This window comes from Carcharhinus amblyrhynchos, chromosome 3, assembly GCF_965287045.1.
Source record: "Carcharhinus amblyrhynchos chromosome 3, sCarAmb.v2.hapA, whole genome shotgun sequence".
NCBI classification, from domain to species: Eukaryota; Metazoa; Chordata; class Chondrichthyes; order Carcharhiniformes; family Carcharhinidae; genus Carcharhinus; species Carcharhinus amblyrhynchos.
This window is the reverse complement of record NC_137326.1, coordinates 85032109-85049852: the sequence shown is the minus strand read 5'-3', so window position 1 is coordinate 85049852 and position 17744 is coordinate 85032109. Positions and strand designations below refer to the sequence as shown.

The window sequence follows — 17744 nt, the reverse complement described above, 5'->3', positions numbered from 1 at the left end:
AGGACACTAAGGGGCAATTTCACATGGCCAAATACCTAACCTGCACATCTTTGGACTGTGGGAGGAAGTCAGAGCACCCAGAGGAAACCCACACAGACATGGGGAGAATATGCAAATTGTACATGGTCACCCAAGGCCAGAATCAAGCTCTGGTCCCTAGCACTGTGATGCAGCACTGCTAATCACTGCTGTGCTTTTCAAAAGTAATCAGGGATGAGCAATAAATGCCAGCCATGCCAGTGATACCCCCATGTCCCATGAATAAATAAGCCAGAATTGTAAAAAGGAAGTTAAAGACTAATCTCAGGAGGCAATTATTCACATACTTATGAATGCTTGGAGTAGTCTTTCAAGTAGGGATAATGGAGGTAAACTGATATTGGCCCCTGTGAAGGGCTGAATTGCTTTCTTCCATCTCATATTTATTTTTGTGGTAATTAGGTACTCAAAGATGTGCACTTAGCACCAGCGTCAACCAAAAGAAAATTGGAAACCTCCACAATGTGTTTAACAGACTTCTCAGCTTTGTAATATTCCCAGCCTGTATTTTTGAACAACACATGTCCTATTCAATCTGTATCCTCACATGCACAGAACATAATGATACTGAAATGATTTGCTACGAGTACAACTAAGAGAAAGACTTTACTCAATTATAAGCAACCTTTGTACTCAAATCAAGCAGGTGTTTTTTGCAAAGCTCAGCCCTTCAATTACATTTAAACTGTGATTAGGATCTGAAAAACCTCAACACATATGCTGTATGCATGATGAAACATCAGGTTTGTTGGGCAATAAATTGCACTTTATACGTAATATTTATTTTTCAAAACAACACAACATTTTGCCACATTTTACTTTAATAAAATAAATTCATAATTTTAAAAAGACAAAAAATATTAACATGGTGACTGTACATAGGTCTATGCACGTTTGTAAAATGCGGACTCTTTCTCAAGGAAATGTCCTGCTTTGTGTATTTGTCCATACAACATTAGCAGCAGTCTTTCCAAGGTGCTGACTATTCTTTTCCCTCCTCCTTGTTTCAAAACGTACAATGGTTCAGATGAAGTATGAAGAACAAATCACTGAATATCGTCATCATCAAATAGGTCTTCAAAATCTAAAGAGTTTGAAAAGAAAGCACAATTAGTATCCTCAAATCAAGCTTTGCTGTACCCTCTCGGCTCTCATTCCCTTCTTTGTTTAATCCCTCCCTTCTCCCCCACCACCCCCATCCTCAACAGTTACCTCCCCACAATAAAAATGATGAAAACTGTAAGCCTTTTTAATATCTCCATGAATTCAATTATCAATCCTAAGTTCAAAAAGAGAAAAGCACACTTGATGATTCCAAAAGGACTCCTCAGCAATGCCTGATCAATTTCCCTCCCTTTATTTGAAGCAAATGATAACTGACAGAACGCATGCTTTTAAGAAATTATTAGTGCAGATACCAGTCAAGAGTAGGATTTTACCGCAGCAACTGAAGTCATGTCATAGGGTTGCCTTTTTTTTCACTCCATTCATTACGACAGATTGAACTCCTCTCTATTCTGGCACCTGTCAAAATGCTCCCAGATCAACTATGGCAGAGCTTGTTGCAAAGTGAAACTACTACTCCTTCGAAATAACCATCAGCATAACATACCATTGTGACACCCACTTTTCCTTCCAGCATTAGCTTCTAAATGAAATTTAGTGCTCTGTGTAACCACCCTCCAAGATCTGAGAGTTGCTTCAATTCCAGCCACTTGGACATCCCAAATTTTGATCAGTTTACCACTGGCAGATGTGTCCTTTGTTACTCAGCCCTCAGCTCTGCAACCTTCCCTAAACTTCTCAATCCCTGTGACCTTTCTCTCATCCTTTAACATACTTATTAAGCCTTACTCTTTGACAATGTCCTTATGTTTCGATATCTGGCTCCGTGTCAACATTTAACAGTCCTGTCAAGCACCTGGGATGTTTTACTAGATTAAAAAGGTTGTGGTTGCTGAATTTGCAACAGTTGTGTGCCACAGGCCCAAATTGATAATTAATAATTTATGACCCTTCAAACTAATTTCATACGAGGCCTTTGAGGGTGGGATGCCTAAGGCTGTTAAAAAATCTTCCAGTGTCTCACACACAAACCAATTATCATGAATCAAACTGCTAACCTACAGGCCATTTATTTTCTTTCTCTTCACTGAAACCTTTCAATCAATGGATTTTTCAGTTGACAAATTTTACATGGTTTTAAGCATTCTTCTTGTCTAGTAAGCTATTTGAAACTAAGCACCTTTAAGCTCAGACTACAAACTTAATTTAGAACGCCACTCTAAAAGGCGGTTCAATTCAAACTGCTTATTATGATCTAAGATTATGAATAACAATGGTTATAAAGAAACACCACTGTATCTGCAATGTCATTCTTAATTGAATTGGAAATTGACAAAGACCAGCCACATGACCTTTCTACAAACCTTTTGATTATTCCCTTCAGAGAACAGAAAAGGATAATAAAAGTCAGGATATGCACTGTGCTGCAAAATATTAAGAACATAAGAAATAGGAGCAGGAGTAGGCCATCTAGCCCTTCAAGCCTGCCCCGCCATTCAATAAGATCATGGCTGATCTGTCGTGGCTCAGTTCCACTTTCCCGCCCTCTCCCCATAACCCTTAATCCCCTCTCTTATCAAAAACCCATCAACCCGCGTCTTAAAAATATTTAGCGAGGCAGCCTCCACCACTTCAACGGGCAGAGAATTCCAGAGATTCACCACCCTTTGAGTGAAGAAGTTCCTCCTCAACTCCGTTCTAAACCGCCCCCCCTTTATCTTGAGGCTGTGCCCCCTAGTCCTACTGTCTTTTTTGAGCGGGAAGAGTCTCTCCACCTCTATCCTAGCCATCCCATTCATCATCTTATACGTCTCAATGAGATCTCCCCTCATTCTTCTAAACTCTAACGAGTACAAGCCTAGTTTATTCAGCCTCTCCTCATAGCTCAACTCCGGTATCAGCCTAGTAAACCTCCTCTGCACTCCCTCCAAGGCCAAAATATCTTTGTGCAGGTGCGGCGCCCAAAACTGCACACAGTACTCCAGCTGCGGCCTCACCAATGCCCTATACAGCTGCAGCAAGACCTCCCTACTTTTATATTCAATCCCCCTCGCTATGAAATATTGCTGCCATATTGTGCATTTGTTCTGGAGGAACAGATGTACACTGGGATCTCACCCGAAAACAAATATCTTTAAAAACTTTCCTGTTTTGCTCATTGGCTGTTTGTCCAAGTTCATCCATATAATTCTGAATTCACAGGAGTTTTAAAAATGGTTTAGCTTACATCAGCCTACAATTTTGTCCTCAGCCCCATTCCAAACACTCTTGCTACCTTCCCAGTCTGGAAATCGATTATTTAGAAAAACCAGCAGTCCTGAATTTTTTTCTGCAGACCCAGCCTCATTTTTGTACAGTACATGGGGAGCATACACATGTAAGATAACAGTTTTTGGATAAGAAAAACAGACATTATAAAGCAGTAATAAAATTACCACATTTTAACAATTCCAATAATTTTTAGAACGTTATTCTATAATCCACAAAGTTCCAAAATCCAGAAATGATTTGGATCCAAGTAACTGGAGCTGATCCAGTATATTTAAATAAGATCTCTTCTCCTGCAGCTATCATTCAATAGATTTTCTTAACTTAAAATTTATTGACATTTAATGCATTTTGTTGCTGGAGATCTAGGTGCTTTAATGCCACCCGAAATCTACACTATATAGTCTGATTCAAAGAAAATGCCTCTCTTCATTACACCAACTGTATCAGCATGCATTTCCCAAAATAGCAACTGAAGTCGCCAACTGAGCTTTTCAAGTTAGTGCCAATCGTGGGCAGATTTGTACAGATGGCAATGTGGGGCTACACAGGAGCAGTGTGGTAGCAATGCACTATAAGACTGTGAAAGCAACAATTAATAAGAAACATCTAATCAAGCATATCACCTGCTGACTTCTAAGGAACAGAATGAAACCACCCCCACAATTTGACACCTCCACAACTAGACCCTTCCTTGTCAGGACAAGCCAAATAAGGGACATTAGCAATACCTACACATTCCATTTAGCTCCTAAGCAAGCAAAAGATTTTTCATAGCTAGATATATTGGATGTGCTTACTTTAAGTCACAGATTCCTGACATTGTAAGATACTTAACTTCATAATTTCCAATAATATATTTGAAATTAATGTGTTAAAATGTTAGACACATAGTTGGACTTGAGTTTGTGAATCATGTATGGTAAATTTAGCTCAGCTATCACTGGGACTTAATAAATTTCAACCTAATTAATTGTACTTACAATATAAATAGATATAATAATTATCCAATTCAGATTTGCAATTATCCCTTGAACAGATCAAATGAAAAGCAAATGGTCTTTTGAGCCTTTCACATAACAATTTAGAAAAATGCATAGAAATACTTTACTTTTGTTGTTGTTTTGCTATACACAAACACAGCAACTGTTACACTGCCATTCCTGGGTAGAAAAACATCTCCAGGAGCAGTAGGAAGATTAAGAGAAATGTGGCCCTACATTTGTAAGATGTTGCTCCACAGTTGCAATACTTACAGCACTGCATACTGGAATTTTTTTTAAAACTAAAACATAAATGTACACAATGTTTATGCCAGTGTGATGGAATCTGACAATTTGTAACACTTTGATTAAAAAATTGTTCTAAAAGGATCTTTAAGAAGGTTGTTTATTGCCATGTTACAGTATTCTAATCTGTCAATACCTTTGCTCAATATTTGAAAACTGCTAACACAGAACAAAGGTTGCAACTTCGAACGGAAAAGAAATTCATATCCACAGGAATCTTACTGCCCACCAACTTTTCCACTGTAAAATGATTTTATAGTGATTCATCATTTTTAATTATGGCCATGTCATTTCCTCTGTAAATCTGACGTGTAAACTATGAGTAGTTGGCAGCACTGATCGTAGGTACCCAAAGTAGATATCTAACCATCATTTAAAAATGCTAGTTGTGGATAAAAGAAACATGCAATTTGCAGTCTTGTCATGTGTGAGCTTGCTTGAGTGCATCAATATTTTTTCATATGGCTTCTAGCACTGTCAGGTACTGAAGGAACATTTAAAAAATGAATTGGTACACAAAATAGATTTTAAAAGCAACATAATTCCTCTATCAAATGTAAAATAGTATGTTTCTCAGGGTCACGATTGGTCTGTGATAAAGTTGCCCCTTTCTACTAATATAGCTGACCTTCAACATCCAAAGCTTGCCAGAAAACTGGAAGCCACTACTGGCCAACAACCAGCTTCTGGTCTCTTCGCTACTTGAAAATCTCAGACTTTTCATGACATATAAATGTTATTAATTTTAGTGCCAAGGACGTGAGTTCAATTCCAGCTTTGGGTCATTGTCTGTGCGGAGTCTGCATGTTCTCCCCATGTCTGCGAGAGTTCCCTCCGGGTATTCCGGTTTCCTCTCCCAGTCCAGAGATGTGTTGGTTAGGTGCACTGGCTTTGCTAAATTCTCCCTCAGTGTACCTGAACAATTACCTGAGTGTGGCGACTAGGGGATTTTCACAGTAACTTCATTGCAGTATGAATGTAAGCCTACTTGTGACTAATAAATAAACTTTATTTTAAGTCCCACTTCCATTGTATTTTGAATCACTTATGAATCTAAACTCATATTCCTAAGCCATTCTATGATCTTTGACAGCTGGAGTTACTTCGGATGTTAGCATTACTGAAGAGAGAGAGAGAGAAATGCTGTCCAAGTTTTTCATCTTACCCTCATCACTTAGTTCCTTTGAAATTAACATTCTCCACCTGTTCTGATACAAGCAAAGGACTTATATCTTTGACAAATGTCTCTCTTTTAAGCAATACTCCTTTTCTACCAAGCAACTATTATTTATTTATTCTTGTGAGTAATAACTGCCCATCACCAACTGTCCTCCATAACGTGGTGGTGAGCCACCTTTAATGGCTGAAGTCTGTGTGGTCTAAGTATACCTGAACTTGCTGAGCCAGAGGACAACACCACTTGGCTGGATTAGCATGTAAGCCGGGCCAGAGAGCAGATTTCCTTCCCTAAATGAAATGAGACAATCGGCAATAGTTTTGTGATCATTAGATTTTTTACATTGATTTTTATTGACTTCAAGTTTCACCATCTGCTGTGGCGGAATTCGAACTTGGGTCAAACCTGAGTCTCTGGAATACTAGTCAAGTAACAACACCACGATACCACCACCTCCCCGTGTATCTTCCCAATAAGTCAGGTGTCTGGATTACTAGCCCAGTGATACTATCACTTACTACCATCTCCTGTATTGAAGTTTACTGAAGTCTAGACATTTTATTCCACTTTAATATTTCTCTGGGGTAGGCCTTGGGTTCAGTGGTAGAACTCCCTCCTGTGGGTCAGGCTTCCCACCAAATAGAAATAAGAATTAGCCTGTGAATAAAAATCTCAGACCCAGAGGACAACTCTCCTTCTATGGGAGTCATGGATGCACTCACTGTAGCTCTTGCAAGCGAGATGTCACAGTTCTAGTCGCAAAACAGGCTGACATCAGTAGTACACTAGTGCCTGTTGAAAGTGGAGCAATGACACCTCCCTCACCATCATTTCCCCTCCACTGTATCTAGCCAATCTTCCCAGTAGAGGAACAATTTAATATTTTATTCAATTTACGATATTCATATTGGCGAAGAATGAAAACATAACACTGGTCTTTTACTTTCAATTAGTGGTTAAATCAAGTGTTGATAAAAATCGCCGAACTGTGTGTCAATTGATATTTTTGAACAAATATTTCGTAGCAACGTAATCTTTGATTGCTGTTGGTCGTAGGCCTTTCATGATTGCGCCACCATTCTACAAGTGTAGCATTAACTCGAATTTTTTGCATGTCGCACATAACTTTTAACTCTCTTGTCAATCAAAAATTTGTCTAACTCAAGCTTTGATTATATTCAATGACCTAGCCACCCCTTTTGGGGGCAGAGAATTCCAAAGATTAACAGCCCTCCCTGAGAGAAGAAATTCCACCTTATTTTGGTCTTAAATGAAGGACAACTTAGTTCTGATCACGTGCATTCCTGGTGAATGAAAATTCAGTCAGATATTATCTGTTTAATAATAGAAATAAAGGAACCAAAACAACTAAGTACAATTAGTTAAGCCAATAGTAATAAATATATTTATATCGCCCCAGTAGAAAGCCCAACCTTGCTGAGCGGGAATGGATGAGTTAGGTTGTTTGAAATTATGCTTAGCTAAAGTCCACACAGGGAAAGTTTCTGCGCAAGGTTTCAGAAGTCAAAACAGGAGCAGCTGTGATAAGAGACTGAAGTAAAAAGATATCTTCAAATTGGAATTTTGGTTATACTCAACACAGTTTCAGAACGCCATCAAGCTTGCTAGTACATTATAACTGTGCGCACGACATTAGTTTGAAGCTAAAAGATGACAACCACTAAAGGAGTAAGAAGAATCAAACTATATAGCACAGAAGGAGGCCGTTCAGCCTATTGTACCTTTGCTGGAATTTTTGAAAGATTTATTGAATTAATTCCCTCCTATTTTTTTTCTTCATGGCCCTGCAAATTTCTTCATTTCCTAAAAAAATCCAATTCCCTTTTGAAAATTACATCAAATGTCCTATCACACTTCCAGCAGTCCATTTTAGATGATTACAGACAACTTAATGAAAATCTACCCTTCAACTTAGAATTACTCTCGTCAAAAGAAAGACAAATTGTTTTGTTATAACAGTTAGAGTTTTTTTGATTTTATGATTGTCCAGGGTACAGAAATAGCATAACTGCTACTTGTCATGCAGAGAATTCCTAACATTGTCAAACACATATTCTGATCCTCAAAATTACCGATGCTTTGATTAATTAAGGCTATGATAATTGGGTTCTGAACAGTTATGTTGCATCAGACGTAGTTCATATCTAAGCTGCAATTCTGAAATTACGTCCATGTTTTATGTGTGAAGTTGCATTGCAATGTCAAGAATTCCAGACTATAGATGCAGTGCAAATTTGTAGTTATAGTACATTAAACCGTGCCCTGTTCAATCCTCAATATTTTGGGCTAAGTGGAGTTAAATGTGTCCTCTTAATTGGTTTATGTGGCAAGAATGAATTTAAACACTTGACAGATAAAACTAAATCTTAATCTACTATTCTTACAACTATTTAAAGGCCCTACTTTGAATGGGTTTAGTAGGGAGGGCGGGGGAAATAACTGAACCCAGTTTCCCACCAATCATGAGCATTGGCACAAAACTAGTACTCAAAGTAAAACATCAGAATCATGTATGAATACATTGTAAAGTCAATAATTTTGATCTGCAAGTTTGTCTCAGTTTTAGAATTTTTATTAAGAGAGTTCACAGCAGCTGGTGTACCAAGTGAAAAATGTTTTGGGCGGGAATTTGTTAAAGGGCTGAGCAGATTAAATTCTACCCACCATATGCCTACCCTGGGGATTTAGAAAATGGGTGCTTGAAATCTGGCAGACCAATTCACTTACTCAACAATTTTACAAATGTACATTTGAAAGAAAACACAACAGTCGGAGTTTAAATTGCTTTTGATTAATCTTATAGTGCAGAACTACTTGACTGCAGCTAACAACATCCGCCCTCTAGCTGTAAGCAATATTAACAGCAGCTAAACTTTCCAACTCATAGTTGCACTGAGAAACTATCCATTGTGCACATCAATTATCCCAAAAATGTCATATGATGGAAAATAATACAAAAACCAAATTCCATTGAAACCAGGAAATCAAAATATAAAATATTAAAATAAATATAAAAGCCACTCCACTTGTAGACATTAATCAGTCTTATTTTTCTTTCAGCTGGTCACTTTAATGATTTTACTGCAAACCTTTCATAATATTTTGTACTCTATAAATTAAGGTAACTGTTTGCTGACTAGGGTGAATTACTAAATTCTTAAAAGAGCTGAATTGTAGGCAATGTAGAACTATTCAGATAACTTCACTTGCAGTTTTTGTTCTTGTACTTTCTGCAATTTTGCATTTCCTGTCAAAACAGGTGACAGGGTGGAAAAAATAATAATTCAGCTTAAAAATGATCAATTTGAACCCAACTTTCACAATAATCCTGGGCAGCAGTTTACAAAATCACATCAGCACAAACTGGATTTTGAAGTAATGAAAAGTGAAAAACAGGAAGAGCACCTGACAGTGAAGACGATTTAGTGTAAGAATTATGATGACAGATGATTTGAGAAAAGATGAGAAAACGCTGAGCATGAATAAAAAAATTTACGCAACTGACCAAAAATTTTTTCAACAGATTAAAAATATTGGTGTTAGAGATCAAGAACCAAATGCAATGTGTGACAGAAGTATTAGAGACATAAGAAGTCTTTCAGCTCCTCGAGCCTATCCCACCTTCAATAAGATCATGACTAATCTGTGACCAGATTGTATATATGTACATTTACCCCGCATCCTTTAAATCTGACACAAAAACAAGATAAAGTGCTGATGAAGGGCCACTGCAAACTAAACATAAACTGTTTCTCAGATGCTATCCAACCTGCTAAGTTTCTGACAACAGTTTATGTCAATATTCCTTTAGATTGGAGATTGATAGATTTTTCTATTAAAGTTAACAACTGATCAGCATCAACTGCTTTTTGCAGAAAGGAGTTACAAACTTCAACATCTTTTGCAATTTGAAGATGTTGCCCAATTTTTTGTTCTTTCATGGCATATGGGTATTGCTGGCCGGACCAACATTAATTGCCCATCCCTAATTGCCCTTCAGAGGGCAGTTAAGTGTCAACCACATAGCTATGGATCTGGAGTCACATGAGGGCCAGACCAGCTAAGAACTGCAGATTCCTTCCTTAAAGGACATTAGTGAACCAGTTGGGTTTTCTTTTTCACAACAATCGACAATGGTTTCAAGGTCATTATTTGAATTTTAATTCCAGATTTTCTTTTTATTGAAATCAAATTTCACCATCTGCCATTGTGGGATCCGAACCTGGGTCCCCAGAGCAGAATTTCTAGATTATTAATTCAGTGACAATACAACTAGGCCACTGCCTTAAAACAGACACTAGTCAGACAGCCATTATAAGTTTGTAATAAAAAGGCTGAGTGCTTGAAAGGGTCTAAGAACATCTCACCATTAAAGAAATCTGCATGGACTGCTTTTTCATTAGCTGCAAGATCCATTAGAAGTCCTGAACTTCCTCCTGCCTAAAAAATAAACAAAAAGATTACAGTTAAAGATATTTTATGGTGTTCAAAGAGTGTTAACCATTTAGTCTTCGAAAAAATAGCAAAGTCTAGCTTCTCTCAATGAGTTACAAATAAGAGGTAAATACATAGTATGTTAAAAAATCCAATAACTCCAAACTTACTCATCAGCTTTCACTGAGTTATTTGACTTCAACCGTGCAGCAATAGAAAAACTATAAATGAACAAAGGGAAGGAAAATACCAGTCATGGTTTCTCCTAAGTTCCCTTCGAAAATACATCAGTGGGCATTGTGTAATGACTGGGATTAACCAAGTTGTGTTGAACTCATGATCAATCTGTAATCAGTCCCATTTGAGCAATGTATTGGGGTATTACTAGTAGAATCAGGTTCTAGTGTAATTCATTTCCTTATTGTAAGGGAGAAAATTAAAAAATGAAATTATAATCAAATGATAGAAACTCTACAGTGCAGAAGGAGGCTTTTCGGCCCATCAGGTCTGCACCGACAACAATCTCACACAGGCCCTATCCCCATAACTCCACATGTTTTCCTGCTAATCCCATAACCTCTGTATTTTGGGACATTAAAGGACAACTTAGCATGGCCAATGAGGCCAGAACTCTCCATTCACCTGACGAAGAGGGAAACCTCGAAAGCTTGTGCGTTTACTATCAAATAAATCGGTTGGACTAAAACCTGGTGTTGTCAGACTTTTTACAATGCATCTAACCCATACGTCTTTGGATTATAGACAGGAAACAATGCTGAAAAATTGTAGAATCCAGACGTCACTTTGCAGAACAGTGAATTCCTGACTTTGCAATGCAAGCATTGAGAAGCCTGCCTTTAAGGTCATTTCAGAGGGCAGTTAAGAGTCAACAACATTGCTGTGGGTCTGGAATCACACGTAGGCCAGACCAGGTAAGAACCGCAGACTTCCTTCCTTAAAAGGACATTAGTGAACCAGATGGGATTTTACAGCAATCATAGAACCATTGAATCCCGACAGCACAGAAAGAGACCAGCCATTCTGCTTACTGAGTCTGCACCAACTTTCCAAAAGAGCATCCCACTTGCCTCTCCTCCTATCCCAGTAACCCTGCACATTTACCATAGCCTGCACATGTTGGGACATTAAGGAGCAATTTACTATGGTCAATCCACCAAACCTCATCTTTGGACTGTGGGACAGCACCAGGAGGAAAGCCATAAATATATGAAAATATGCAAATTCCACACACACCCAAGATCATAATTGAACCCAGGTCTCTGGCACTGTGACACAGCAGTGTTAACCACTGTGCTGCTGTCAATCAATGATAGTTGTCTTGGTCATCATGACTGTGACTAGCTTTTAATTCCAGATTTATTAACTGAACTTAAAAAATTCCACCAGCTACCAATCTGGGATTTGAACTCACGCGTCTCACAGCATTAGCTGTGCCTCTGGGTTACCAGTCCAATAACATTACCTTGATGGCACTATCTCCCCCTAATCTCCCATTTATTTGTGTAGTGTTGTAAATGTAACATACTGTTCCAAGGTACTTTGTTATATATCAAGAGCTCACCAAAATTTCAGCCTTGCATATAGAGTACAGATATATTTCAGGAATAACAATGAAGAGGTGTAGTATCAATAATAAACAAATATTTATGTTGATTTAACACCCAAGGAAAGAAGAAAGTTCATGAATACCAAAAGATAATTCTGCCAGGAACTAATTTGCAAAACCTTTGACAGAAATAGAAGTGCAAACGATAGAAGTTCCACTGCAAAAGGAACAAGAATAGGCCATTCATCCCCTTGACTCTGTTCTGTCATTCAATTTGATCACGGCTGACCTGTATTCAATGCCATTTATCCATTTTTTTAGTCCATATCCCTCAACTCCCTGGCAAAAATCTATTAATCTCAGATTTGAAAATTCCCACTGACCCACCATCATCGCCTTTCGATTGATCCTTTTCATTTCCCTAAATGGTCTGCCTCTAATTATAAAGTTAAACTCTCTTGTCCTTCATTCTGCAACAGAGGAAATAGCTCCTCTGTACGTATTCTATGGAGTCCTACTATCATTTTAAGCAGGTTTACACAATCTGGTTTCAAAATCTGAGCCTTTGAGTTCTAAGCATTCTGCAGTATATCTTGACCAAGGCAGATACCACAGTCCTGAAGCATGGTGCCCAGTTGAATCTCTGTATAACTGAAACATAACTTCATCCCTTTGACTTCGCCTCACCACTGTCTCTTTTGACCGCTCTACTGCTTCTGACTTGTTACACTGCTTATCCAACATTAGTTTTGGATGATCAGATATTTTCTCAATATTAAAACATTAGGGAGACCAAAGTCATTAATCTTCCAGTTGTTTATGCCGGTGGGAACTTCTGGTCCCACCAATGGTGCAATCCTGCTGCAGGATCCCCAGCAGCATAGGGGAAGTTGATGCGAAGATCCTGCCGCTAACCAACGACGTGCCGCCTCCTACCCTGAGAAAGATGCTGAGAGGGGGACTAGAGAATCCTGTCCATTGTCTTCCATCTCTGCCACAAACTATTCACCATTAACGTCTCTCCATAGCAACTAGTTGAGGCTAAGTCAATCTGTTTGCAACCTTAGCTTCCTATCTGAAGCCAACATAAACTGATCCTGCACCTGCTCCATCACCAGGAACACCTACGTCTACCTCTGTAATCTCTATTTCTCCAGTTTCAGGCACATCTGACTTGCTGATTCTAGTATTCCACTGGCTGGTCATTTCTGTCCCACCCTCCTTGATCTTGACCAAAATTCTGTTGCCCATGTCCTAACTTGTACCAAGTCCCATTCACCCCATCACTCGCTGACCCAGATTGAGCAACATCCCAAATTTTGACATTTTCTTCTTTGTTTTCAAATCCTTCTACAGCCTCACCTCTCTCAATCTTTGTAAATTCTTCCAGCTGCACAACATCAGGGTGACTAACTCTTGTGGAGAAAGTTAAGGGACAGGGACATTGGCAGTGAATGCTGCCAGAGATAAGAAAGCAGGTGGGAGGGTTACCAAGGCTGTAGGAGCAAACCCAAGGTGATCTGTTGCAGTGTATGTGTTAAAGTTAAGTTTGTAAGATATAGGAGGAAGATTAGGCCATTCGGCCCATCAGGTCCACTCCACCATTTGATCATGCTCCTCATCCCTATTTTACTGCCTTCTCCCCATAACCTTTCAACTCATTACCAATTAAAAATCTGTCCATCTCCTCCTTAAATTTACTCACTGTCCCAGCATCCACCACACTTTGGGGTAGCGAATTCCACAGATTCACAACCCTTTGGAGAGAAGTAGTTTCTTCTCAACTCTTTTAAATTTGCTAACCTTATCGGAAGACTGTGACCTCTTGTCCTAGAATACCCCACCAGTGGAAGCATCTGCTCCACATCTACTTTATCTTGAATGCCTCAATTTGATCTCCCCTCATTCTTCTAAATTCCGGAGAATATAGGCTCAAACTGTTCAATCTCTCTTCACACGACAAACCCCTCATCTCTGGAATCAATTTAGTGAACCTCCTCTGAACTGTCTCCAATGTCACTATATCTTTCCTCAAAAACAGGGACCAAAACTATGCAAATACTCCAGGTCCGGCCTCACCAATGCTTGTATAGTTGCAACAATACTTCCTTACCTTTTTATTTTATTCCTTTAGCTACAAATGCCAACTTTCCATTCATTTTCTTTATTATCTGCTGTACCTGCACACTAATTTTCTGTGACTCATGCACGACTCCCAGATCCCTCTGCACCGGAGCACCCCAAAGTCTCTCCCCATTCAGATAATAAGTCACCTTCCCATTTTTGCGACCAAAATGCGTGACTTCACACTTATCCACGTTAAACTTCATCTGCCACATTTTGGCCCACTCTCCGAACCTATTTATGTCTATTTGTAAGGTTATTTCCTCATTGCAACTGACTGTTCCACCTATTTTTGTGTTATCTGCAAATTTGGCTATAGAGCCATCAATGCCTGTACCCAAGTCATTAACATAGATTGTAAATAGCTAGGGCCCAAGAACCAAATCCCATGGCACGCCTATAGTTACATAACGTCATCCAGAAAAAGCATTTATCCCAACTCTGTGTCTTCTGTCCATCAGCCAGTCACCTACCTAAGCTAATAAATTACCCCAAATTCCATGTGATCTAACCTTGTGAACTATCCTCTTGTGCGGCACCTTATCAAATGCCTTCCAGAAGTCCATCTTCTACATCTACAGGATCCTCATTATCCACTTTGCTCGTTACATCCTCAAAGAACTCTAGCAAATTAGTCAAACATGGTTTTCCTTATAAATGACTGAATTATGGCATGAATAGCACCCTGGCACCACACAACCCTGGACAGAGTCCAATAGAATCAGATACAGGACAATCATGCAAAACAAGGGGAAGTTGGTCAATTTGTCCCCAACCCCACAAGATCTCTGCACTCCTTTAATTCTGGCCTCTTGTGCATGCCCAATTTTAATCACTCCACCATTGGAAGGTGTGCCTTCAGATGCCTGTGTTTTCAGTTATCTGGAATTCCTTCATTGCTGCCCCTTTCCAAAGATGTGTGGGTTAGGATGATTGGCTATGCTAAAAAAAATTGTCCCTTAGTGTCCTGAGATGCCTAGGTGAGGGGGATTAGTGGGTAAAAAGGACCGTAGGAGGAGAGGTAATCAGCTGTGGATAACGAAGGAGGTGAAGGAAAGTGTTAAATTAAAAGCGGAGGCGTTTAGAGTAGCTAAGAGTAGTGGGCGAGAAGAGGATTGGGAGAGGTTTAAATGTCAACAAAGATTGACAAAGAAGTTGATAAAGAAGGGTAGGAGAAACTATGAAGCTGGGCTAGCGCTTAATATAAAAAAGGATAGCAAGAGTTTTTATAAATATGTAAAAAGGAAGAGGCTGGCTAGGGTGAACGTTGGTCCCTTAGAGGATGAGAAGGGGGACTTAGTGGTAGGGGATGGGGATATGGCTGAGGTCTTGAATAACTTTTTTGTTTCAGTCTTCACGGAGGAGGACGTGAATAATTCGCCAGATGTTAGAGATGGAAAGGTGGTAGGACTGGAGGGTCTCGATGACATTACTGTTACTAGAGAGGTGGTGCTCGACAGACTGGAGGGGCTGATTGTGGTCAAGTCCCCAGGACCGGATGGAATGCATCCGAGGGTCCTGAAAGAAATGGCGGAGGTGATAGTGGATGCCTTGGTGGTTATTTTCCAGACGTCGCTGGATTCCGGGGAAGTGCCGGAAGATTGGAAAACGGCTAATGTTACGCCGTTGTTTAAGAAGGGTGCCAGGCAAAAGGCGGGGAATTATAGGCCTGTTAGTTTAATATCTGTTGTAGGTAAAATGTTAGAATCCGTCATCAAGGAGGAAATAGCGAGGCATCTTGAGAGGAATTGCTTGATAGAGAAGACGCAGCATGGTTTCCTAAAAGGGAAGTCATGTCTGACAAATTTACTGGAGTTCTATGAGGATGTGTCTAGGGCGGTGGATAGAGGAGAGCCGGTGGATGTGGTCTTCCTGGATTTTCAGAAGGTGTTTGACAAGGTACCTCACAAGAGGTTATTACAGAAGGTCAGGGGGCATGGAGTTGGGGGTAGGGTGTTAGCGTGGATAGAGGACTGGTTGTCAAATAGGAGGCAGAGAGTGGGGGTCAATGGGTGCTATTCGGATTGGCGGATGGTGACTAGTGGAGTGCCCCAGGGGTCGGTGCTGGGGCCTCAACTATTTACCATTTATATAGATGATCTGGAGGAGGGAACCGAGTGTAGGGTATCGAAATTTGCTGATGACACCAAAATTGGTGGAAAGGCAAATTGTGCGGAGGGTGGGGAGAGTCTACAGAAGGATCTAGATAGGCTGGGCGAATGGGCCAGGAAATGGCAAATGGAATTTAATGTTGGTAAGTGCGAGGTGGTCCACTTTGGTAGGAATAATGGTAGGAAGGATTATTACTTACGTGGAGAAAAACTGCAGCAGGCGACGGTGCAGAGGGACCTCGGGGTCCTTGTGCATGAGTCGCAAAAACCCAGCCTGCAGGTGCAGCAGGTGGTCAGGAAGGCGAATGGGATGCTGGCTTTCAACGCGAGGGGGATTGAATATAAAAGTAGGGAGGTCTTACTGCGGCTGTATAGGGCGTTGGTGAGGCCGCAGCTGGAGTACTGTGTGCAGTTTTGGGCGCCGTACTTGCGCAAGGATATTTTAGCCTTGGAGGGAGTGCAGAGGAGGTTTACTAGGCTGATGCCGGAGTTGAGGGGGTTGAGCTATGAGGAGAGGCTGAATAGATTGGGCTTGTACTCGTTAGAGTTTAGAAGAATGAGGGGAGATCTCATTGAGACGTATAAGATGATGAATGGGATGGCTAGGATAGAGGTGGAGAGACTCTTCCCGCTCAAAAAAGACAGTAGGACTAGGGGGCACAGCCTCAAGATAAAGGGGGGGCGGTTTAGAACGGAGTTGAGGAGGAACTTCTTCACTCAAAGGGTGGTGAATCTCTGGAATTCTCTGCCCGTTGAAGTGGTGGAGGCTGCCTCGCTAAATATTTTTAAGAAGCGGGTTGATGGGTTCTTGATAAGAGAGGGGATTAAGGGTTATGGGGAGAGGGCGGGAAAGTGGAACTGAGCCACGACAGATCAGCCATGATCTTATTGAATGGCGGGGCAGGCTCGAAGGGCTGGATGGCCTACTCCTGCTCCTATTTCTTATGTTCTTAAATATGTAGGGATATGGGGGTAGGGCCTGGGTGGAATTGTGGTCGGTGCAGACTCGATGGACCAAATGTCCTCTTTCTGCACTGCAGGGTTTCTATGTTTCTCTCCCCTTCTGCAAGTGAGCCACTCGCTCCCCTCCCCCTGGCTCCGGCCCTCGGCTGACATCTCTGTGAGGCGCCTTGGGAGGGTTTTCCTCGGTTACAGGCGCTACATAAAAGCAGCTTCTTTGCCTCAGGCGCCCCCCCGCCCCGACGAACCTCGTCCAGATCCACGTACGGCCCCGCGCCCTCCGGGAACATCTCGTCCACCGCCGGCTTCATGGTGACGGGAATTTTCTGTCCCAGACCGTCTCCGAAACCCGGACTCAAAAAACAGACGGAACTTCCGGTGTCCGGCCCTCGCTCTGGTCCGCCGGAAACTGGATCCGCGGCTAAAGGGGCCGCCGGGTACCACTCAGGGGAAACAGCAGCTGGTGCATTAGTTACAAATCCAGCAAAGACACATCTCTATATAAATATTATATTTCATAGATATTGACGGGCGCTTTAGGAACATTTTTCTGTAGATCTCATCTATTAACAGCAGCATCTGAAACTTTTATTTTGCTAATAATCCAATGCAAACCTAAACAGAATGCAATTGGGGAGTTTTGTTCAGCAAAGAAAATTCTACAGAATAAACAAACTTATAAAAATAGA

General features: G+C 40.6%; 1 protein-coding gene across 1 annotated transcript; it reads right to left on the bottom strand.

Annotated features, from left to right (window-relative positions):
• Positions 1 to 842: 842 nt before the first annotated feature.
• On the bottom strand, positions 843 to 17434 carry cops9 (COP9 signalosome subunit 9). Its single transcript, XM_080186384.1, has 3 exons — positions 17304 to 17434; positions 10227 to 10299; positions 843 to 1123 (listed from the first exon to the last, which is right to left on the bottom strand). The coding sequence occupies exons 1-3, from the start codon at positions 17364 to 17366 to the stop codon at positions 1086 to 1088; spliced, it is 174 nt and encodes a 57-aa protein (XP_080042510.1). The 5' UTR covers positions 17367 to 17434; the 3' UTR covers positions 843 to 1085.
• Positions 17435 to 17744: the final 310 nt, after the last annotated feature.

What these genes read in the sequence shown, in the direction of transcription:
- cops9 (XM_080186384.1), bottom strand. Translation starts at nt 17,366, where the DNA reads ATGAAGCCGGCGGTGGACGAGATGTTCCCGGAGGGCGCGGGGCCGTAC. An exon ending in CGTACGTGGATCTGGACGAG is followed by an intron (nt 10,300 to 17,303) that starts GTTCGTCGGGGC and finishes TTTATTTTTTAG; the next exon opens with GCAGGAGGAAGTTCAGGACT. An exon ending in CCATGCAGATTTCTTTAATG is followed by an intron (nt 1,124 to 10,226) that starts GTGAGATGTTCT and finishes CAAACTCTTTAG; the next exon opens with ATTTTGAAGACCTATTTGAT.